This window comes from Kogia breviceps, chromosome 8 (assembly GCF_026419965.1).
Source record: "Kogia breviceps isolate mKogBre1 chromosome 8, mKogBre1 haplotype 1, whole genome shotgun sequence".
NCBI lineage: Eukaryota > Metazoa > Chordata > Mammalia > Artiodactyla > Physeteridae > Kogia > Kogia breviceps.
Window position 1 is genome coordinate 4,479,336 of NC_081317.1, and position 24,091 is coordinate 4,503,426.

General features: G+C 45.6%; 1 protein-coding gene and 1 non-coding gene across 4 annotated transcripts in view; one reads left to right on the forward strand and one right to left on the reverse strand.

The window, feature by feature from the left end:
• Positions 1-24,091, forward strand: part of MED27 (mediator complex subunit 27) — a 197,906-nt gene that overhangs the window by 110,412 nt on the left and 63,403 nt on the right. For all 3 annotated transcript variants that reach the window (XM_059071478.2, XM_067040485.1, XM_067040484.1), the window contains exon 4: positions 21,061-21,154. In XM_059071478.2, the coding sequence (XP_058927461.1) occupies positions 21,061-21,154 (94 nt within the window). The remainder of the gene's footprint in view (positions 1-21,060; positions 21,155-24,091) is intronic.
• Positions 1,635-1,697, reverse strand: LOC131762056 (small nucleolar RNA Z39). The gene has a single exon (XR_009337138.1). It is a non-coding gene; the product is annotated as a small nucleolar RNA Z39 (small nucleolar RNA).

The following is a 24,091-nucleotide window of genomic DNA, read 5'->3' on the forward strand; positions in this document are numbered from 1 at the left end:
GTCTAAAATCACAAATAGAATGTCTGCCTTGGAGAGCCTTCTAATATAGTGGGAAGAAAGACGGCCCTGGAGACAGAAGGGAAGCGAGGTCCTTGCCCTACCTCTGCCCTTAGTAATCATGTGACCTTGGGCCTACCGCTTAATGCCACTAGGTTTCCATCCATCAAAAGATAAGGGGGTTGGGTTCCTTTCAGCTCTGATAAATATCTGTTAGCTTAAGGCCCATTCCAGCCCCTGAGTATAAGAGTCATGAGACACAAGTGTTTTCTGAGTTGGAGTCTCTGCTATAAATGTAATCTGATAATGAAAGCAGAAGTGATACCTTAAAAAAAAAATGCACTTCGGTTAAATTTGACAATTATCCATTTGCAAGTAGCCATTGAGCATTTTTTTGTAGATTCACAGCAGTAGTGTCTTGGGGGATACATTTAAGAGAGATTTCTTGGTGAAGTACAGTTCCAAAAATAGTACCAGGCATTTCTGAAATTTTTGAATTAACACCCACAAATTGGAATGGCCCAGGGTTTGTGCCTTGAGTAAGCTTGTGGCGTATTGTTTATTCAAGCACAGAGATTCTTGCATGGCGTAGAGCGCAGTGTGAGACGTGTTCGATTCCTGATACAGTGACAGGGGTCAGTGTGTACCCGGAGCACACGTGCTGTGTACCAGACCCTGTGCCAGGCACTCGTTACCTGCAGTGCTGCTTAGCCACGCTCTGAGGAGAATACTGCTATTGTCCTTGTTTCACAGAGGAGGAAACCGGGATGCGAGAAAGTGAACGAGGGCCACGCGGCTAGTGAAGAGTGACAGAGGTCAAGTTCTAGCGAGCCTTCAGATAGTACTTCCTGGGTGCTGCTCTCTCGTCTTAGGACTCTGCATTTATTAAGCCATTTAATCCTTCCAAAATCCCTGTGAGGTTGGTACTATTAGGTTTCCTTAACACACGAGGAAACTGAGGCACAGAGAGGTTAGTTGACTCAGCCAAGGTCACATGGCTAGTTAGTGTCAGAGCGAGGGGCTGAACTAGGGCAGCCAGTGTCCGGAGCCCAGGTTCTTGTCCGCCGTGCGACGTTGCCCGGCAGCAGTGTGGCGACTGACACACAGACTCCAAATTCTTACTTTCAACCGTGTCACTGGAGATGGTACTAGAAGAGCAAAGGAATCCTCAGAAACTGTAAAAGTCGTTCTTCCTTTCCGTTAGGGACAACATTGAGTTTTTAGCCCTATTGCAAGTGACTTGAAATTCAGCAAAAAGAGAACTTCCTCCTGCCCGGTCCTTAAAATCTTGAGTTCAGGATTAGCAGGAGTGCACACTTCATCTCAGGTGACAGAACCATATTGCACCTGTAGATACCCGTGGTTACCGAGAATCATGAAAGACTCCTGAATCTCCGATTATCACCCGCTGTCTTGCTGATGCTTGGTTACTCTGCACTGGAGCGTTAATGTCTGAAAGACAGTAATTTAAAAAGAGAATTCCCCGTTTTGGGGGGGAGGAGGGGTGGTGACATCTAACATTAGTGACATTTTTTATGAGAAATTTAAGAATACGTATCGAAAAATGAGAGTGGCCTAGACGTTGTCATTTAAATGGAATCCTTTATTTTTTGTTGTTTGAACTGTTTTTTTTTTTTTTAATCAGAAAGTGTTTACAGTATCATGACTTTATTCATACTGATTTTCTTCATCATATGCATGAACTGTTTCTTGACTTTGGGTTTGTGAGAGTGAAGCCCGGCGATACTTTTTAAAAAAAAAATAAATTTATTTATTTGTTTACTTTTGGCTGCGTTGAGACTTCGTTGCTTCGCCCAGGCTTTCTCTATTTGCAGCGAGCAGGGGCTACTCTTCGTTGCGGTGCGCGGGCTTCTCATCTCGCGGGATTCTCTTGTTGTGCATCTCGCGGGATTCTCTTGTTGTGGAGCACGGGCTCTAGGTGCGCGGGCTTCAGTAGTTGTGGCACGCAGGCTCTAGAGCGCAGACTCAGTAGTTGTGGCGCACGGGCTTAGTTGCTCCGCGGCACGTGGGATCTTCCCGGACCAGGGCTCGAACCCGTGTCCCCTGCATCGGCAGGCGGATTCTTAACCATTGCACCACCAGGGAAGTCCCGGCGATACTTTTGAACATAAGATAGCCCAAGATTTTGGTGGACATGTAGACCCCATGGAGACAAAGCCAGGCTCTGTGTCTTTGCTGGACTGGGCTCCGGGGCCGCCTGTGAGCCACAGCACTGACCCGGGAACCGTAGATGCCAGAGAAGGGCCAAGACCACCAGATCCAGTGTGACGGCCTCACCCCGTGGTTATTGAGCTGATTGCTTGGCAAGTCTTCAGTGGTTTTTCAACTTGAAAAGAACAAATTGGAAATAAATAAATTGATCCATTGACCTGTTACAGGAAGGTTCCCACTGTGCTTAGTACCCCTAAATCATTTCAGATAAGGTTAACTAAGCCACACTGTGATAGATTTTCAGGGTAATAAGTGGACCATAAAATGACCATTAACCAACTTGCTTTGTTTATGAGAGGCAGACTCTTAATGCCACTGGCCTTGTGCTGGAAGCATATCCACTGTGGGGCCTGTTTCACCGCTGTGAAGTCATGGATCAGATGAAAATGACCAGTTAGCAAGTAAGTGTTTCCTGGGCTGCAGGCTTTATGAATAATGTGTTCTTCAGTTAAAAACAGCACTTTAAGCAATTGTTTAAACCTAACCATTTGGGAATGACGGAGAGAGCTTCATGAATAATTTATTTGCAAAAGAAAAGATTAAGGGGTCTGAATTTTTTCACCTTCCCAAACCTTTTTTACATTAAGTGAAAATACCTATAAATGATATAGATCGAGGTAAATAAAATTCGTAATGCATACATGATATCTCTAAGTTTATATACTTTCACTTTTAAAAAAACCTTTCCTGAGAAAAAGGTACAGTCACATAAATACAATGAGTTTAAAATAAGAACTGAGAATGGAATTGCTGGAGGGGTTGAGGTATTTTAGAATATGTAACATTGAACGTGCATTACCATAGTGCTGTGGGAGAGCTGGAAATATGGTTAGTATGTCCTTGTGTCAGAAGGACTCCATCAGAGCACACCAGTTTGATCCCGTGTGCTTAAACCTTATGCTGTCCACTTTCTAAGACAGACCACCACCTTCTAAGAATTGCACATCCTTGGTTCAAGGTTTAAATAAGAGAGGTTGGGGCAGGGGTTAGGTACCAACATCACAAGACCAAAATCTCCCCCACACCACCACCAACAACAACAACAACTCCCCTCTTCTTCCTCTCGTTCTTACATCATTAAAAATCCCCATGATGCATTATCTGTGGGCCTGACAAGGGGCCAAAGTGATTTGCCTCGGTGGGTGGAATTTTCGTTGACCATCTCGGCACTGATGTAATTAACAAAGGCGCAGATGAGCCGGGACACTGCCTCACAGCCGTACGCCGCCGCCGCCGCCGCCACCCCCGCATCAGGCGGCTGCTGTTTTTTGAGTAATCACCGGGTCTCAGGCACTGTTCTAAGTACTTAACACCTTATTTAATCCTAACAACCTTCTGAGCTAAGTGCGACCATTGCCATCATTTTTTAGTTGAGGAAACTGAGGCTGCGAGTGTTTACTTACTTGCCCAGGTTCCCCAGAGCCCATGTGTTGACCCCTTTCAGCATCTCTGCTGCCTCCTCCATTGCCTCACAGTCAGGCCGGAGGGACTTAATGCCAGGTGGGTCAGCGGCGTCGTGTAAGGGCACGCTCGCTCGGTCACTGTTCAGCTTCTGGGCCCCATAACAAATTGTCACACAGTCAGGAGCCAAGAAGCATGAGCGAGGGCCTCACTGACGTTGCTGTTGTCATTTTCCCGGACTGTCAAAGACCCTCTTGCAGAGCCCATTTTCTTGGGGTTGTCAGGGTAACGCGTTTGGAAACATGCAGCACACACGCTGACAACGGCCAGGAGCCAATGCTTACATGACAGGAAGAGAAACAGAAAAACAACAGCAGCAGCAGCTTCAAATATAAAGAACAAGGGCTTGAGTTGATGCCTGTAACATTAATAAAATAAATTTGTTCTCTTGTTAGGAGTAAATCTATCTGTGTTTTTCAAAGATAGTCATAAAAATGGATAGAATTAAATTCAGGCATCCGGAGACATAGGTGTGAGGCCTCTGAAACCCTGCTAACAAGGAAGAGCCCCTTGTCCGGTAGTGGCAGGCGGGTGAGGCCGGGCTGGAGGGCTTGAGCCCTGCCCCTTACAGCTCTTGGCATCAGAAATACTTTTGCCGTGACACAGGAATCTTGGTTGCTGCCGCCTTCTTCTTCTGCTTGCTGCTTCTGGGGGCTTTAAAAAATGTCGTGTCTAAGGTGGCGGCCCTCCCATTTTGAGCCAGTCACACTTGAAAAATATACCCTGAAATTATCTAAACTTAATTTCTGGCCATTTTGTTTCAGAAATACGAACCCCAGGGGGTCTTTGTTCTCTCCACGGAAACTTGATCTGTTTGGAAAAATTCCATTTACTCTCTGTAGAGATTGCCTGGACGTGGCTCCCGTGACTGATACCGTGGTTATGATCCCCGAACACTGTAAAAGTGAACTCTGAAACAGTTGGGTCGGCCCTAAACAGAGCGTGATGAACGGCTTTTTTGCAAATGCTCTCGTTGAACATGACGCCTCAATATTTTACTGGTTAGTGCAGCACAGGTTTTCGAAGTATATGGTCAGTTTTTTAAAGTTTTATCTTTAGAGGAGAAACTTTCTCACAGACCGGAATAGACGAACCCAGCGTGTTCGAATCGATGCTGAAGTGTCATCCACGTCTGCAGAATGAAAATCATTAGCCCGTTACTTGAAACCCACGTGACATGAAACCATTTTACCCTGTTCTTCATCCAGCTTTACCTCTTCACTGGAGGGAAGAGTGCTGAAAATGCGCGTAGCGGGATTATTATTTTTTTTCCAAAAGTTTTTCGGAAAATACTAAAGCAGATGTTAATTGAGCATGGGGCAGCATCCCGCCTGGATGGAGTCAAGTACATCCAAGCGTGCGTTTAACACAAACTCATTATTTCTCCAAAGTCTGTGCTTGAAAATAGATCGAGAATGTTTCTCCAAACCATGTGGCATAATTTCAAGTACATTTAAACTATGACCAGAATGTATTGTTGGGAATGTGAGAGTGGATAAGAATACTGTAAAAACTGCAGTGGAAAAATACAGTGACAACTTTGTTACACGTGACTCTAAGAGGCTCTTAAATCTGTCTTTTGGAAGAGTTTACTGGTTCACAACGTTTATTAGTGGCCACGTATCTAGGACCGGAAGAGATTCAGAAGGTCTGCATTCTAACCCCAGCTTTGCCTACAACCCGCTAGAAGGCTTTACCCAAGCCCACCAGCCTCTGTGCCCCAGGGTCGCTTCCAAAGAGTAAAGAATTTGGACTAGCCGTCCTCTCAGCTGCATTCCAGCTCCAGAACTATATGATTCTTTGGGGGGGCTATTATTATGATTCTTAAGTCTGTCAACTCTTGGACTGTATTTCCAAAACTGGCAGATTCACTAAAGTCCTTCTCATGGAGGAAAAAAAGTGCTGGCTGGGCTTCCCTGGTGGCGCAGTGGTTGAGGGTCCACCTGCCGATGCAGGGGACACGGGTTCGTGCCCCGGTCCGGGAGGATCCCGGAGCGGCTGGGCCCGTGAGCCATGGCCGCTGCGCCTGCGCGTCCGGAGCCTGTGCTCCGCAACGGGAGAGGCCACAGCGGTGAGAGGCTCGCATACCGAAAAAAAAAAAAAAAAAAAAAAAAAGTGCAAAAGTGCTGGGAGTGACACTGTATGCGTTGTCATCTCAGAGAGTGAGCCAAAAGCCTGTTAGCCTTAGAGCATTTGGGCCCCAGTGGGCATGCGCGGGCTCTGCCAGCTTAGGTCTTTCCCCAGCACGGGGTCCCTCAGCTAGTTAATGAAGGTGCGAGTTCTGTCCTGTACGCTGCTCAGGCCTTCATTAGGCCTTGGAATGCAGAGGCCAGTGGTCAGTCATCATTTCCAGTGGAAATCTGAAAAAAGTCCTGTGTCCCAGAGCTGTCAGCAGGCCCTTAGAACCTCCCTGAAAATGATGAAAAGTTTCTGAGTCATGCTAATCAAGCTTAAACACTTTACACTGTTTAACAACAAATAATATGCCCTGTTTGGAACTCAACAAAGAAAGCTTTCAATTAAGACTGAAAAATGTCAGCGAGATTGCAGGCAGGGAAGAAACACTGTTCTCTGGGTGTGGTGTGTATCACCCAGAGCGACCTCCCAGACGGCTGCCTTTCTTTTCTCCGAAACAAGTCGCCATTATCTTGATTTCTTGCCCGCTGCAGCATATGCAGGCCATTTTAACAGGCTTGTGATGGGTTTAAATGTCAAGAGGTTTGCCCAGTGGGCAAAACCCTCACTTATACCAGAGGGTTAAAAGTGTTGAAAAGCAGGAGTTTAACCTCCCTGTTTTCATCTTCCTTTAGATCAGAACAGACCTCTCTGATGGCACATTTCTGCTGTTCTCCTGAACTGTGGCAGGAATAATTCCAGGCATAATTAGGCAGGTGTCAAGTTTAACCCTGAACACCTCTACAGGCGGTCATTTCCTTGCCTCCTGGCAGCCTCTCTACTCTGCTAGCAGTCCTTCCACTTGTAAAGTTTTGCCTGATGTTTAACCTCAGTGTTCCCTGCTGGAACTCTCTCTCATTATTCTCATCGACCAAGAATAATTGATCTGTCTTCACTCAGCAACTTCCATTTGCACGTTTCAGGAGTAACTGTATCATCTCCTCTCTGTTAGAGACAGACTCTCTCTCTGCCCTGGTTGTTAAGTCTTTGTACACCTTGTTTCCAAAAAGGATTACTTGGTGTGTTCATCTTCGAAGCATACCCTCCAATTTGCCATCCCTTTGTTATTGTTCACGTTGGCGCTACACCTTTTTTTTTTTTTACCGAAGTGGAATATGCTTCTCTCTCGATTGGGACACCGTTGTGTTGTCCACTCATTCACAGGGTGATGTGTCGGGGACAACTGAGGGATCCGAGCAGGAGAAACGGACATTCCATCACTAGGAGCTACGTCCCCAATGCATGTGCGCACCTGCGCGCGCGCGCACGCACACGCGCACGCACGCGCACACGCACGCACACGCACACACACGCGTGCGCACACACACACGCACACACACACGTCCCCCTTCAGGAGTCAGAACTGAGTTAAAGCCTTCATAGGGTAGGTGTATATGGCGATACTTGGAGCATTACATGGAGTGATTGATACAGCATAACCAAACCTGAGTCGCGGCCGCATCTGTTTGTTTACGAGGGTGGGTGTCTGAAATTTAAGAATTTAAGGACCTGGATGCTTACGTTCCTGACTTCTATTCCTAAAGTCATTAGCATTCAAGTAAATATTTGATTTTATCTATTTTATTCTCAGACCCTCAGGTGATAGACGTATTCCTTGTGTGCCCGTTAATTAAACACGTGCCCTCTGAGCGTCCCGCTCCGCCCCAGTAAATATTCACGTGGGGACTCTAGTGGGTAGAGGCCTTCCTGTAAATTGCCTTGATTACAGAATTGCTGTTTCCTGGGCTTCTTGTTAAGACACTCATCTTTAGTCCTATGACTTGGTTGCAGGGATCCTTTCTAGTTCTGTGTTTCTTCAGACATTTCTCGCAGTGGGCCCCACTAGACGGTGACAAAGGCAATGTGTTTTATGCCAGGACTATATACTTGAAATAGCCCTGCTGTTAGAACACTGATGAATTTTACTAAAGTACAGTAGAGCTCAGTTATTCACAAAGGTTAAGGAATGGGGTGTTCTGATTGATTGAATTTTCTAGAATAATTACCATATGTACCATTCGAAGATGGATGGTCTTTAGAAACTGTATAATTGCTTCTCTGTGCATATAGTAAGCTCTTAGGGAGTGTATATTGAATTGACCAGAGCTGGAAGGACCTTTAGAGATCATCTAGTCCAAAGAAGAGGAAACCAAAGCTGGAAGGGCTAGATGATTTGCCCACTGTGGCCCTGTGATTGTGCAGGAGAACCAGGATAGAGCCCAGATCTTTCTACACTTAATCCGGGATTCTCTCCGCTGCGCACGCTGCCCTGCACACTTCGGGCTAACGTGGGGTGATGGAGAAAACAGTGGCTAAAGGACCCAGTTACTAGGATTCGGGGCGAGAGTTTAATGTATTGACTTATCATCATATAACCTGCTATTGCTCTGCATGTGTGTGTGTGTTCGTTATACTAGGAAATGTGCTAAGTTCTCGTTTCGTCTTCAAAACCACCTTATGAAAGACACTGTCGTTATCCTCGTTTCAAGATGAGGGTTGAAGCCCAGTAACTTGCCTCACTTAGCAGAGCTAGAACTTGAACCCGTCCAATGCGACTCGCGATGTTATGACCCGAACTACAGTACCGCCTTCTTAAAATATTTGCTGTTCCCTTTCCATCTGAAAAGAAAGTATCCAAAAATTGTTTTGAGGGAAATATCTTGCTTTAGCAGTAGTAACGTACAGGTCTAAACACATCCAAAATGTTTTGTATACTCAAATGCATGTGAAATGCGTAATAACCCAGGTGGGCAAATATGGAGGCCAAAAGAGCATCACGGTATGAGGTCGTCCTGCTGAAATTCTGCTGCTGTGGGCGTGTTTGGTAGGTGCAGGCTGCGTCTCCTCTCGTACTTCCTGTGGATTCATGTTCATGTACACCGAAGCTGTAAGGGCTGGTGCCAGGCTCTGAGGAGAAGACGGTGGCGGTGATGAAGCCCAGCTTTGCTCCTGAGCCTCCGCGGGCTGCGAGGCCACGTGCTGCCCCTGCCCCTCGGCGGGTCGGGGTGGCAGTGCTGCTCACGGCCTTCGCGGCGCTCACACGGACTTAGCGCCGCAAACCAAGTCCTCGTCGCCTCGAGTCCCCAAGGGGTCTCCCTAAGGCTTACCTAAAATGGCTTACGTTGACTCTCACCCCATTCATCTTTGACAGTAGTGCGGAGACTTCAACACATATTCTAAACATTTAAACAAATCAGCCTCAGTGAAGTATAATTTACACAAAATGCGCCCTTTTATGCCGAATGATATTCCATTTTATGTATATACCACAACATGGGGTGACTTTTCAATGATAATTCAACTTTGCCTTTCTAGAAATCACTTGATCATGATGTATTATCTTTCTTATGTATCGCTGGATTCTATTTGCTAATATTTTGTTACGGAATTTTGTGTCTTTGTTTATGAGGAATATAGTCTGTAGTCTTCTCTATTTGTAATGTGCTTTTGTCTAGTTTCAGTATGAGGGTATTCTGGCCCCATCAAATCAGTTGAGAATGTTCCTTCTTTCTCTGTTTCCTGAAAGCGTTTCCTTAAGATTGGTATTATTGCTTCCCTAAATTTTTGTTAGAATTAACCAATGAATCCATGCGGGCCTGGCTTTAGCTGCATCCCACAGATTTCGATATATTTTTATGATCATTCAGTTCAAGATATTTGCTAATTTCCCTTGTGATTTCTTTTTTGCCTCATGAGTTATTTAGAAGTATGTTGTTTAATTTCTAAATATCGGGGGGAGTTTTCCTGATATATTTTTTTAAATTGATTTTTAACCTCAGTGGTGGTCAGAGAACACATTCTGCAAAATTTTGAGACTTGTTTTAAGACCCAACTTGTAGTCTGTCTTGATGAATCTTCCGTTTGCACTTGAAAAGTGTGTGTATCCTACTGTTTGGGGACAGAGAATATCTATGTCATTTGGGTCACGTTAGTAGAGAGTATTTTGTTCAAACCTTTATTCTCACTGATTTTTATCTGCTTGTTGTGCTCGTTACCGAGAGAGGCCTGTTATGGACTGTTTTGAGGAACATTTTCTGGATGAAGTCACCCTTCCAAGCTTTTTGTTTGTTGGTTTGTTTGTTTGTTTCAAATCATTCTTATGACCTTCCTTGCTGTAAATGATGGGCTTTGTTCCTCTGACGTTTTCCCCTTTCCCCGGGCAGAGGAGTGTTTCCTTGGGATGGGAGTGCTGTGCGAGAGGAACAAGTAGGCAGGACTCAGGGGGGTGAGCGAGAGGGTCGGATTGATTGACTTTATTTCTCCTCTGATGTGCAGTGGAAAAGCTTGTGCCAGGATTTGAAAGACTGCCGCAAGATTTCTCAGCTTATGGCAATGTGATAAATGTTGAGTCGGCTCCAGTTTGGTGAGGCCACCGTAAACCTGTAGGGGGCGCCCTCTGAGAGTTTGTTCAGGGTGCCGGAAGCACCTTGTACCTGCCACCGGTAGAATCCTAGATTTGGCTCCACTGGGAGAAATACGTTCTGGTACAATTTTTAACTCCTTCGAGGGTGGCAAAGGGAATTTTGGAGCCAGTGGCCACGCATGCTGGTGCCCGAGTGGAAGCCATTTTATTTTCTGTTAAGGAGGCCCTGGTCCCGTGCTCACGTAGCAGATTCCCAGACGCGCTTTCTAGCGTAGTCAGCTCCCAGGGTGATGGATCAGCCACAGCCCTCGCCTCCCAGTATTGCTGGCCTAAACACCTACCCTCTCCTAGGATGCTTAGCTGTGTCTCCTCTTTTCAATGGCTCCAGATGTATGGGTGAAGACTTTCTTTTTTTTTAAGGTCTAAAAGTGAAGATTCATTAAGAATGGAAAAAACCCGCAATCTACAAAGACAAGCAAAACCTTCTTGAAACAAAGCTGTTTAATTACCTGCCTTATTTGAAGGGCGTTTCTACACTCAGTCATTTTCAACCACCTATAGGATTTTTGCCATAGTCTTCGGTCAGCTGTTCTATTATTTGCGTAATATTTTTCTTTAAATAAACTCATTTTTAAAACGTAGCCCCTTTCTAAGAAGTAATATCTGTGAGATCACAGGTTTTATTTGCTACTTAGATACTTTTCTATCTGCACTGAAAGTGTTCATCCGTAGATCGCCTACCACCACCCCACAGGCCACTCTGTGAGTTTCATGTCACACTCGGGAAATTGTTGGTCTGGGGCAAATGTGAACTGGACAGTGAACTTAGAGGGAAAAGCAAACTAGCACTTGGCAGTGGTCTGAGAAGGAACGGTTTGTGCCTGCAGCGTGGAGGGGCATGGTCCCTTTAAGGAGAAAGGGGCAGTGAGCGGAGGAGACTGGGTAACAGTTTCTCAGCGAGGCAGATACTTTCATGATGATCCCATTATTCTGTTTAAACGCCATGAATTTCAAAAGTAGTAACGTCCACAGTTAAAACACTCCAGGAAACACTTGTTAAACGAATTCAAGTGCTAAGCAGAGTGTATGTGAAGTTTTACTTCATTACCAATTGAGAATAGTCGTGTCACTACTGCTCTCAATTAGTTGAACTATTTTTGAATTTATGTTTCCGATTTCTTGTTCTAGCGGGAGAACTGCAGGGTTGGTTCCAACATCACAGGATTTATGTGAGGGGAACCTTTTAGAGTTCTGGGAGGCGCCTCCAGCAAAGGGACGGTTTCCAGTTTGAGGAGTCTTTTCTAAAGGGCCTGTTTCCAGAGGTGCAGGCAGCTGTGGGAAAACACGGGCACCAGTGCAGTAGCCCAGGCCAGCCCTTCCCCTGAGGGGTGCGGGGAGAGTGTGGTTACCTGAAAGGGAGCGGGCTTGTGAGCTCTGAGCGCCATTTTCACAGATCTGACAGAGGTGACTGATTTAACAACTATTGTAAATTGGTCTTGCTGGAAAGTTCGGTTTGGGTGTTTTGTTTGTTTGGGTTTTTTTTCCCCTCTCTGTAACATGGAAGGGCTTGCAGAGGAGGTAGATGTTGAGTGAAATCATAATTCTTTCCCAAGCTTAATACATTGTTTCAACATTTTAGGGAAAACTGGGACCCACCAGTGTCTGAATAAATTTTTTTAGTATTTATTTATTTATTTGGTTGCACCAGTTCTTAGTTGCAGCAGGTGGGCTCCTTAGTTGCAGCTCGAGGGATCCTTAGTTGCAGCAGGCAGGCTCCTTAGTTGCGGCACGTGGGCTCTTTAGTTGTGGCATGCAAACTCTTAGTTACAGCACACATGTGGGATCTAGTTCCCTGACCAGGGATCAAAGCCAGACCCCCTGCATTGGAAGTGCAGAGTCTTATCCACTTATCCACTTGTAGGGAAGTCCCCCTGATTAAATTTTTAATGCAAGAAGAACAGATGTTGAGAGAAAAAGTCTGCCTTTTAGTTATTAATGTAAAGTCAAATGCAAAACAAGTATTCACTTTTCACCTCTTCCTGTAACCTACCAACTTTGCACTTTAATTTTCTCCCAACTGGGGAATGGAAGGAGATTTAACTTAGCTGTCCTGTTTTTTCCTGGAAATAAGCCTGTGATCTTGAAGGAAAATGGCTTGTAACCAAATGAAGTGTGAGCCCCCTGAGGGCGGAGCCCACCTGAGCATCACTGCGTCCCTGGGCTCAGTTAGGCACCGAGTGGATATTTACCGAACGACTGGGAAGAGAGAAAATCATGCATTGATTCCATTTTGTCAATACGCTACTCAAAACTTTCTCGGTTGTCTTATAAAGTCCGAGGAATGACAAAAAGGCAATCTGCTTTTTCCGTGCAACCCTCACAGACCTGTGAAAGCACTGTGATGTGCAGGGAAGCCCTGGAATGGGGATCAGGGACGTCAGTTCCGGGCCCAGCTCTGCCATTTAGCTGTGCTGTCACCTCGGGCAGGTCACTTAACCTCCTTTTTTCTGTCATTTATAAAGTAGGAGTTTTGCGCTTGCCCTTCGTATTTTACAGAGTTGGTGAGAAATCAAATGAGATAAAGAATATAAAAGTGCTTTGTAAACTGGAAAGCAAGGCCTACTTTCCTGCTCAACCTGACTCTTCTCCAGCAGAAAGCACAGACTGGACCTGTCCCTCCAGAGAACGCCTGCTGTGAGCCAGCTAATACAATTTTTTTTTTTTTAAATCCTTCGTACTTAAGATCATTCCCTGCACACAGTAATTATCGACAACTATACGCACTCTATAAATACTTGTTAATAGATAATAGGGATGGTTTACAAACTGAATTCTTTACCTCTCTAAATCATGCTAAATCGTGTATAAGAAGCATTCTGGGACTTCCCTGGTGGTGCAGCGGTTAAGAATCAGCCTGCCAATGCAGGGGACACAGGTTCGAGCCCTGGACTGGGAAGATCCCACATGCCGCGGAGCAACTAAGCCCGTGCGCCACAACTATTGAGCCTGCACTCTAGAGCCCACGAGCCACAACTAATGAGCCCACGTGCTGCAACTACTGAAGCTCGCGTGCACCTAGAGCCTGTGCTCTGCAACAAGAGAAGCCACCGCAATAAGAAGCCTGCACACCGCCATGAAGAGAAGCCCCTGCTCGCCACAACTAGAGAAGGCCTGCGCACAGCAACGAAGACCCAACGCAGCCAAAAATAAATAAATAAATAAATTTAAAAAAAAAAAAAAAAAAAAGAAGCATTCTGTCTTTGTGATGGTATTTGCCATGTGTTCCAGTTCATACTTACTCAGGGCTTACTGGGCTGCTTGACACCCAGTGGAGGAGGGAAGATGAGTTTCTGTATTTCAGTATACGCTGAGTGTTTGTGCATTTATTTCAAACGTATGGAAGTGGAGGTAGCTTTTGTTTGCTTTCCCAGGTGGATCTCCCAGATTTGTTCAGGTAACACATTCACGTAGTTCAAAGTTCATAAGCTACCCGGGAGAGAAGAGGGGAAAGCTCCCCTTCTACTTCTGTGGCCTGGCTACAGTTCCACTCTGAGGAAGCAGGTCTTCCTACACTTGACAGCCATGTCTGCTTAGATGTTGAGTTTCCACAAAGAGATTTTGAAGTTTTGAGTGTCTTTTCTTGAAAGAGAATAACCGTAGGTCGGTAGCTAGCTGGGTAGAGGTGGCACGGGGGGGAGTGTGGTGAGAGACGGTGGAGGAATCTTAGCTCCTCTTTCCGTCCGTCACTCATCTAGTCTTGCTTTCTTATGTACAGTGAGAGAATAACTAAACATCTTTGACCTACGTGATGATACAAATATTTTACAAACCTGAGAAATTTGACCCAAGTGGAGGAAGTGAGCAAGTTTGACCTAAGTTTCCAATCCTCTTTCTTCAGCATATTGAGATTGATAGTTGGAGTTTCGGGCAGTCTCATTGTCATGAAGTAATTAAACAAACCCCCTTCTGTTTCCACCCACTGGCAAAGTCCTCTTGGTCTCATCATTCTGGACAGGTGTGGAGGAAAATCTTAAATCATTTTCAGATGGTGCAAATTACTCCTTTTTTTGTTTGTTTGTTTTTTTTTGTTATCTGCTGGGCATTACCCTTTCCCCAGAAAGGTGGTTTATTAATATATGCATTCCTAACTTTCAGATTTTGTATGGGTGGAGAAAATGAACAGCATGTATTGTACACACTGTGTGGGGTAAATGCAATTTAAATCTGGTCTGAGCTGCTAAACATCTCGCTAACACGGGATCACTGGCTAGAGTCCAGGTTTGTTGGGGTTTTTTTGTCTTTTGAGGAGGGGTCAGACTTTAGAGAACTAAGCCATCTGTCCAGCAAGTTATTTTAAGGCTTTAATAACAGATACTCTGCAATATTTTTCAGTGTGTAGGGGAGACAACTAATGTTTCGCAAAACCGATATCTTTAGAAATGTCTCCCACATTCTGTTTTGTTATCATTTTGGTATTGTAATCCTGATTTGATAGCACACATCTTTGTACTAATGTTTTTGCAGAATTAATTAGTTCATTAAAAGCAGCATTTGAAAACTGGTGTGTCAATAACGCCGTGCACGCCTTCAGAAGGCTCTTGCTTCTTAGAAGCATCGAGCTTCTCCTAAAATAGATGCAGGGATTTTGTAGCTGCATATTAAGCTTTAAGACTTTGAAGACTCTCTGCTGCCTCCTTTGAGGTTTGTTCTGAGGGGCTCTGTGGTTGCCGTTGTTAGTGACTTTTGATGGCTAATGTAGTGAACTCAACACGTCACATCTTCACCCGCTAAAGAGAACTTGGCATTGTAGTTGTTTCACAGCTGCCCAGCTGGTGTCTGCATAGCTTACTTTTAATGTCCTGTCTGCTCCTTCAGCAAATATTTAAGGAGTGTCTGGTGGGTACCAGGCACCGTGGCCAGGTGCTGGGATTCAGCCTTGAAGAAGGCGGTCATGCAATCCCCTGGAGAGACCTGTTGAGGAGATAGACCTTAAGTAATCACTCGGAAAAATTGCTTAATTACAACCGGGACGGGAGACACAGAGAGAATTTTAAAATGTCAAAATAAAACTACCATATGGCCCAGCAATCCCACTACTGGGCATATACCCTGAGAAAATCATAATTCAAAAAGACACATGCACCCCAGTGTTCACTGCAGCACTGTCTACAATAGCCAGGACATGGAAGCAACCTAAATGCCCGCTGACAGATGATTGGATAAAGAAGATGTGGCACATATATACAATGGAATATTACTCAGCCATAAAAAGAAATGAAACTGAGTTATTTGTAGTGAGGTGGATGGACCTAGAGTCTGCCATACAGAGTGAAGTAAGTCAGAAAGAGAAAAACAAATACCGTACGCTAACACGTATATATGGAATCCAAAAAAGGAAAATGGCTCTGAAGAACCTAGAGACAGGACAGGAATAAAGACACAGACATAGAGAATGGACTTGATGACATGGGGTGGGAGGGCGAACCTGGGACGAAGTGAGAGTAGCATCGACGTATACACACCACCGAATGTAAAATAGTTGGCTGGTGGGAAGCAGCTGCATAGCACAGGGAGATCAGCTCAGTGCTTTGCCATGACCTAGAGGGGTGGGATAGGGAGGGTGGGAGAAAGACGCAAGCGGGAGGGGATATGGGGACACGTGTATGCATATGCTGATTCACTTTGTTGTACAGCAGAAACTAACACAGTATTGTGAAGCAATTATACTCCAATAAAGATTTATTTTTTTAAAAAAGTGCCATAAGAGGTGAGATGAAGGGTTCACTGACTGATGGGGGCGCCGGGGGGGAGTGTCAGAGAAGGTTCCCCTGAGGAAGTGTCATTTAAGCTGGAACCCAAGGACTTGAAGCATGCACAGGGCTGACCTGGGCATGGGGGCGGGAGGAGTTACGAGAGGAATCCTCCAGGCCGAGGATGTAGAACCTGCACAGCACCGCGTGGAAGGTAGTGCGAGCGTGCTCTGGGCGTGGGGGGAGGAGGCGGGGCCAGGCCAGAGCAGGGCAGCAGCTGGACCTGGGGGCCTCGTTGGCCCTCCGAGGACTTGAGGTTAATTAAGTTCACCACCGAGCTGTGCCTTAAGCGGTGATGCAGAAAGCGGGGAGCTCTCTCTTTTTACAAGCAAGGAGCTTCTGTAAAGCACAGCACAGGTGATGTGGCTGTAGAAGGCAGAAAGGGTTACTTACTATCGGGTGACCTCTAAGGTCACGGAAGTAGGTCCTTGACTTTGTTGGAAAGATTAGCAGTGAGAGACAGTCGTTTAAAAACAAACACTAACCTTGGACTCCAACACAGAAGCATGACTTTAAGACAATCAGAACTATGAGATCCATTGTGCCCCCTGTACTACCACCTCAGTTATGCTCACTTCTAGGCTGCAAGATATATATATACACGTATTCCTAAAATGAAGATAGCTTTATTGAAAAACACAGTTTTCCATCCAGAAAGGACTAAAGAAGAAAACCAGGTACCTTCATTCTAGAACAGGTCTAGAGCAGTTATTCTGAACTTGGGGTCCATGAATGGACTTTAAGGGACCTATAAACTGCAGAAAATTACATGCAAAATTTTGTGCAGACATAATATTTTAGTTTTTAGTGCATTCTGAAAGGGATCTGTGACCCAAGAAAGATTGAAAAACACTGATAAAGCGGAAAACCCAGTAGTCTTTTCCATGTTTGCAGAAAGCCTTTAGGTTTCAGAGGAAACATTAGTGTGTGATTCCGCAAGGCTGAAGGAAGTAGTTGTGTGGAGAGAGACACTGGTCAGCGGGTTGGAAGCAGCCCCGGTGGTCCAGCAGTGCATGGGGCTGTCTTATAAGGTGTGCTACAGGGTTGTGTATTGAAGCAGACCATCTCTAGGAGAGGCTGTGAAGTCCCTAGATAGATGGGGATGTTGCGTAAGAGGACCTCTGAGATCCCGCTGTTCTTTAATTCTCTGATTAAGGACATTTAAAGGAGCAGGCCAAGCTACTTGAAGAAAATCAGAAGAGAACAAGGTTTATAGGGCTTCAGAGAGGAATGTTAGGATTCTGAGAAAGGCGTGATTGTTTCTGATGCAGCAGAGATGTTGGAATAGTTAAGACTGAAGCTTGGTACTAAGGAAGCCTTTGGAAAGCCTGAAAAGGAGCCGTCAGATGCACTGGGGAAATTGGATCAGAAACCATTGAGAGTCTGACTGTAACTGAGGAGCGGGACAGGGAGGTGGAATTCTCTAATTGCTTAAAAGTTCATTTTCTACCTGAAAATATTGAAACTATGAATCACACCTTGATCTGAACCTGTGATTTCTAGGAGTTTGTGTTTCTAAAAGCCTGGTTCTTGGACCAGCCAGCCAGCTGATGGGCTGAGTGCTTCAAGGAGGAGAACCAAGCAGCTCTCCGTTTTCGAAAGGCCTCTGTAATGTAAATAGGAACAGCAATCTTTCCAAGTTATTACCCTGTTAACAGGTTGACAGATATGTGCAAATTGTGACTCACTCTCTGCTCAATTTGGCACTAAATTAATGTCGTTCTGCACCGCGTCTGCTCAAGTGTAAGCTAGTCACCACTGCTGTGTTAGTGCTTGTTTGCCTATATTCCAAAGGTAAAAATTAAAGTAATTCGATCCTGCCGCAGAGCGGAGTGCAGCATATGGTGGCGTGTGGGAGGGGAGCGCGCTGTTCCTACCTGTCCTGGGCCCGCGCTCTGAGCTCTGCACGCGCTGGCAGGGCTGGCGGGGCACACAGAGGAAGCCAGGAGCCCCTCCCATGCCAACCCCCACCCTCCGCAGAAAGAAAATGTCATCTCGGCTCCAGCTTTTTAATTTGCCGTTCCAAGCTTTCCTTATTTCTGTCAAGTCACTCGTGGTGCATTTGCGTTTTGAAAGTTGGGTCTGTTTGAAAATGAAATGTTTTGATTTTTTGCTTCTAGGATTTCGACATTGTTTTCCTCAACGAAAGATGCAGCTGACTTTCTTTCTCTTTTTTGGCAAATACATAATGTCACCTGTAAAAAGGAAATTTGCATCTCCTTTATGATAGGTGTGGGAACGAAGAACGGTCTCCTTGAAATGCATTTTTCTTAATAAAATCTTCGGGTTGAGCTTGCTGAGCTTTATCTGACTGAGATCACTGGTTGGGGAGGGAACAAAAAATACCGCCCCAGACCTCTCTACTTTCCCACGTCCGCATCAGATATTTCTTCTGGGACTCTTTTCTCCTGCCTCTGCCTCCCTTTACAAGTAAAGAGCTCGTATACAGAGGATTCCAGAAGTGTCAAGGAACATTTGTTGTCTGCCCTTTCGGAGCTCTGGACCCTGCTGAAAGCAAGCAAAGTCAAGTAGTTGGCATAGAATCCTGGAAATCTACACACTGAACTTGGTTTCTGGAATCATCACCTAACCTACCTATCCCCCTAAATTCCTAGCCTACTAGAGAGACAAGTTTTCTAGAAAGTATTTTGAAACCTTCAAGGTGAAAGGTACAAGGGAGAGCAAATTATAATGTTAACTTTGTGCTGAAGTTCTGCATATTCATTTGCATTCTATTGTCCAGAGCTATAATGGCTATTGATTGAGGATCCGTTCAGAAAACATTGACTGTCCCCCTCCCCATTAGCATATACTTAGCAATGACCTCCATCCACACCGAGAGTGGATTTCTGCTTCCTGCTGAGTCTGAAGTAACTGGGTTTAGGTCGCACACATAGAGTTAGCAAAGCAGTCTGTAAATGCAGAAACGTCTCCAGTGACCTGGTGTGAACTTTTGACACGAATGTTGCCACCTGTCTTCCACCATCTCAAGAAACAGTAGGCACTTGTGAAAAATGAGTTAATTTCCTCCTTTGCTCATCCTTTCGCCTCTTTTGTAGCGTTTAAGTTTAGAGCCATGGTTGTGTATGGTGAAGCTGTAAATCTAGAAGGGACGGTGGGATATGATGCGTGATGTCTTGGTCAGTCTGGCTCCTAGGCATCCAGGAAAGATTGTTTTCTAAACCATTTTCAAAATCAACAGAACGGAGCCTTGCCTTTAAGCAGTACCTCTTGTACCTCTTTTCTTTCTAAGCTAGTTCGCTTTTTAATGCCACATCCTCGTCTTGTGGTCCTTTCTTGAGATGGAAGATGGCTCTTTGGTACCGAGTTTTCAAAGCCATTTGCACACTTGAAGAATACCCGAGTCTCGCCACAGGCAGCCCTGCCTTCTGCAGGAGCAAGTAGCCTTCCACGCACCTCCACCTCTTCTCACTCGTCTCTGCTCTGGCCTTCCTATCATCGTTACTCACCACTGGGCCTTCTAGAGTTTTCCCCCTTCCTTTTTCAACTTGAAGTTTAAAACTGCATATAACGTTCCCTAGGGAAAACCTGACAGGCTAATCAGCAAGATTACTGACTTCCATAGCTCATATGTTGATGTTCACTTTATAACAATTGGCGTGGTGTTGTCTGCTCTCTCTCATGAGCCCCAGGTTTCAAACTAAAATCTGTTCCTGTTGTGAGTGGAAAGCGAATCTCCCTCATCCCCCAAGAGAACATAGCTTTTATATGCCTAATGGACATGTAATTTAATTTGTCATATCCAACAGATACGAAATCCAATGTAAAAATCCTTAACAGATAGTTTTGCATCTCAGCTACTGTATTCTACATCCCCTTTGTGTCCGTGTGATTAGACGGTGAGCACAAATGCTGCTGTGATTTTCTTCTCAGAGGATCTGAGCCAGACCCAGCTCTGTGGATGCTGCGGGTTGGTTGGTGTTTTCTCAGTGAGCTTCCACTGGGGTATTGGGGGTGGGAGGGATTCTTCCTGCTAAGAGAGGACAGTTTTGCAGACTGTGCCCACGATGCCCATGATATACCAGTGAGAGTATTTCTAAATTTCGAGCCCTAAGTTGATGCCATGCTAAGTGTTTGATGCCAGTTATCTCAATGATCATTAAATCATAATAGGTACAGCTTCCATTTGGGCCAGAAGAACAGAAGACTGCCTTTCAGAGGGATGTTTCCAAGAAAAAAATGGAAACTGATATGTCTGATACGTTTGACCATAGTCCGAGAAGTTTTAGAGTCAGGTAGAGAGTTTAAGGGAAAAAATTATAATAGGTACACAGAAAACGAATCAAGTGAAAATCCAGTGAAACAAAAAACTGTGCAAGTGAAAAACAAGTACAAGTATACTCACGACCCACTATGCAGCTCTGCTATTAAAATATATATATATATAGCAGAGATTTTAGAATGTAAACAATAAATACTGATTTAAGCAAAAATGGTGAGGTCGTTTGAATTAGTTAGACTCAAACCAGAAAAACAGGAATGACTTCAGGTATTTAAAACAGAAGGAGTTTAATCCAGAGATATGATTTTTGAGGTGATTGAGATGAGAAGCCAAAGAGGAAATAGGAAGGCAAACAGAGGTGAGCAAAACAGGAAGCTGCTTCCATCCCTTGGACAGAAGGACAGAGGGAGGGGCCCTGTAATGGGAGCCCAGTGGCCAGGAAGGTGGCAGAACTAAATTCTGGTCTGTAGAAGAAAGCCACGAGGTCCTACCTTAAAATGAAAAACCAAGAACTGGAATTAAAAACACATCATGTGGAAATACAGAGGTAAATACCCACAGAAATCACCAAAAAAATGGATGGTCACTAAATCACTGAAAAGCAAGAGGGGGACCTGGGGAGTAGAATTTTTCCTAAAAAGGCTTATAAATCCCATCTGCCTTCTTAAAAACGTATTTCACTAAGGAACAATGAAATTGAGAAGAAAAGCGTACTGTAGGTTTGTATTTCTGTGACTAGGGCTCCAGCTCTTACACCTGTGTGTCTGTCTCCCTCTCAGATACGTTGACGACGTGATTAGCCGCATTGACAGGATGTTCCCTGAAATGTCCATCCACTTATCCAGACCCAACGGGACGTCCGCCATGCTTCTCGTAAGTTCGGCCTGACCTGTCTGTAGGGACACGTGCAAGGACATTGGCCTCCAGGTTAACCTGTTTCTGTGTGGTCGGAGCTCTGGAATGGAAATTAAATCCCAGTTTGATGGTGAACAGCGTTATTTCTCTTTACCGGCATATTCTGTAGTACGTCCTACATGCTTTTGAATGAAATTGCAGAGCCCACATCTAAGAGTTGCCCAGACAGGAAATACAGTGTGAGACCCTGTCCCCTGTGCGTCAGTTCATGGTGTTTTGGTGACCCTGTCTTATAGTGTACCAAAGACCACAAGAATGCTCGCCTGTTGGATCCTGCTGTGGGAAATCATTTATAAAATCCATTCTGTATTTGAAGAAAGTGTCTGAGTGCTTATCACTGACGGTTTCCGATTATGTTGTTTCTTTTTTCTTTTTCTTTTTTTTTTCAATATTTGTTTATTTATTTGTTTGGTTTTGGCTGTGTCGGGTCTTAGCTGCGGCACGCAGGCTCCTCTCTAGTTGTGGGGCGCGGGCTCAGTAGTTACGGCATGCAGGCTTAGTTACCCTGTGGCGTGTGGGATCTTAGTTCCCCGACCAGGGCTCGAACCCACGTCCCCTGCATTGGAAGGTGGATTCTTAACCACTGGGCCACCAGGGAAGTCTGCTTCTGTTGTTTCTGATGTGCGTTTGCTCTGAGCAAGTTGGCTTCCTGACCTCATCACTGTGTTTGTAGTCACATAAATTCACCAAAGACAGGTGTGTCTGGGAAATACGGTAGAAGAGAAATGCTAACTTGTGGCAGCAATTAGAGAGGCACAGAGAGTGCAGTGGCCAGGTGCTTTTCTGGCGCTCTGGGCGCCAGTACACATGCTGGGAGAGCCCTTCCTCGAGCACCGATTTTGAGGAGCCTCCACGTTTTACAGAAAAGGAGAATTAACTGGGTAAGAGTGATGGTTTTGGATGGACATCAGGAAGGCGAGCTTCAGGACTGAGTGTTTTTTTATGTCTCACTAGCCCTGATGCTGTGGGGCCTGATGTGAAGTCCCCGGACTTCGGCATTTTACCATTGTAAACTCTTCTAAATAGGTAGTCACCCGGGACGAGTGACTACTCACTCAGTCCACTCACCTGAAGAGAGCAGGCTTATTGTGTGTGCATGTGTGTTTTTCTCTTAAGAACGGAGAAGACGTGGGATCGTTAATTGGGCGGGATTTCACGTGTGAGGCAAAATTGGTGACGTTCATCTGGGTAGCATGCTACTTTTCTTTAAAATTCTTTCTGTTAAAAAAAATACAGCGAATGAGATAACACAGCGTTCTTTTGCTAGAAAAAGAAAACAATTTGTATACGTCTAGAAAAACGTGCAATATTTTCTGCCCCGGTTAAACGTACAAATTGTCTAAATGTTAAGATCCTTTAGACCCAGCAGCTGAAACGTAAATCTCACTTCCGGGATACTTGACAGGGACCAAAGAGTTAATGAAGATAAAAGTGAAAGTGTCCGCAGTGAGATAGGTTTGCTCAAATTATTTCTGGGTCATTGAGCCTCCATTTCCTGAAGAAGGCAGGGATTTGGCATTGACAGGAATGAGCAGGGAGAAGAGGATTCTAGGCAAACAGGTCTAAGATATTAGAGTTACTTCCACCTGAGAAAGTGGGCTTTTATTTCACAACGACCTGTCAGCCTCATCTGCTCTCTCACTGAGCTTGTTTTAATAGACTGATGAGGGTTCAGGGGCTCGATCAAGGACAGAATTCGCTTTTATACACACCGTTTCCACTGCCGCGAGCGGCTAATTCAGATCCCTGTGCCGCTGGCCAGCAAGCTGTCATCTTCCTTAGGTGACATGGGAATTCACACAAGGTGGTATCTGTTTATAGGAAGAGCAGTGGGTGATCCGATTCGGAATTAAATTGCCAGGTGGATAATCATACCTTTAACATCATGGCTTTATTGGGCTTTTCTTTTAAAAGGTGGTATTTTACTAGACTGCAGATTCCCAGGCCACTTGCTGGCACCACACGCATCTTCTCTGAGGTCGAAGGGAATTTTCACCTGGGCGGAGAGCGGGACCAGCAGCTGCCACCTCCCCTCCTCCCCTCACTAGGCGCCTGTTCCCTGTGACCGGTGGAGACGGGCTGAGGCCCGTGCTGTAGGCAGTGGGGCGCCGCTGCACGGGGTTCAGGCAGGAGTGAGACTTGTTTCCTGGAGATCCTTCGGAAATGAACTGTGTGAATCTGGGAGGTGGTGCGCTCTGAAAGCTCTGGGAGGCAAGTGAGACATGGGGAGACCAGCTAGGCCGCTGAAGCAGGACCCACGTGGGCAGCCTCTGCCGGCATCTCCCTCGGCCTGCTTGGCCGAAGGCTGAAGTGCGCCCGCGCTTTGGAATAAAGCAGCGTTTCCTCCTGAGTCAGTCGGGCTTCCGTGAGTGCGGGCGACAGAAACCTGCTCTGATGACCTTAAGGAAGAGAAGGGTTGGCTTTTGTCTTTGTTTTGCTTTTTAATGATGCTGGATGCTCACAGACATGAAGATAGAGCTGCCCTGCCAGGAGGGACAAAAACCAGGTTCACTCCAGGCATGTCAGGAGCAGGACAAGGTCCCTTTTGGACTCTGCGGCCCAAGTGATTTGACCTCAACTGCCTTTCATCCTTTCATTCTGTGCCTGTGCTCATATATCCCAGGAGAAACACTCCCGCCGCCCTCAGCTGAAGTTGTCCCTCCCCCTGGGGGGTGGGTCCTGCCTTGGCAGCCCCCAGGAAGCATGTGGAGCGGAGGAGGTCATTCCTCAGGGGAAGAGAGGCAGGGCCGAGAAGGCAGTCCGTGTGACAGAGTAAATGTCCCCTGCCCCCCGTACCACGCGGAGCCTTGTGCTTTACCTAGCGCTCATCTCCTTGCCTCCTCAGAGTGGCCCTCAAGGTAGGTGGCGCCGATGGCTTTCATTTTACAAGTGGGG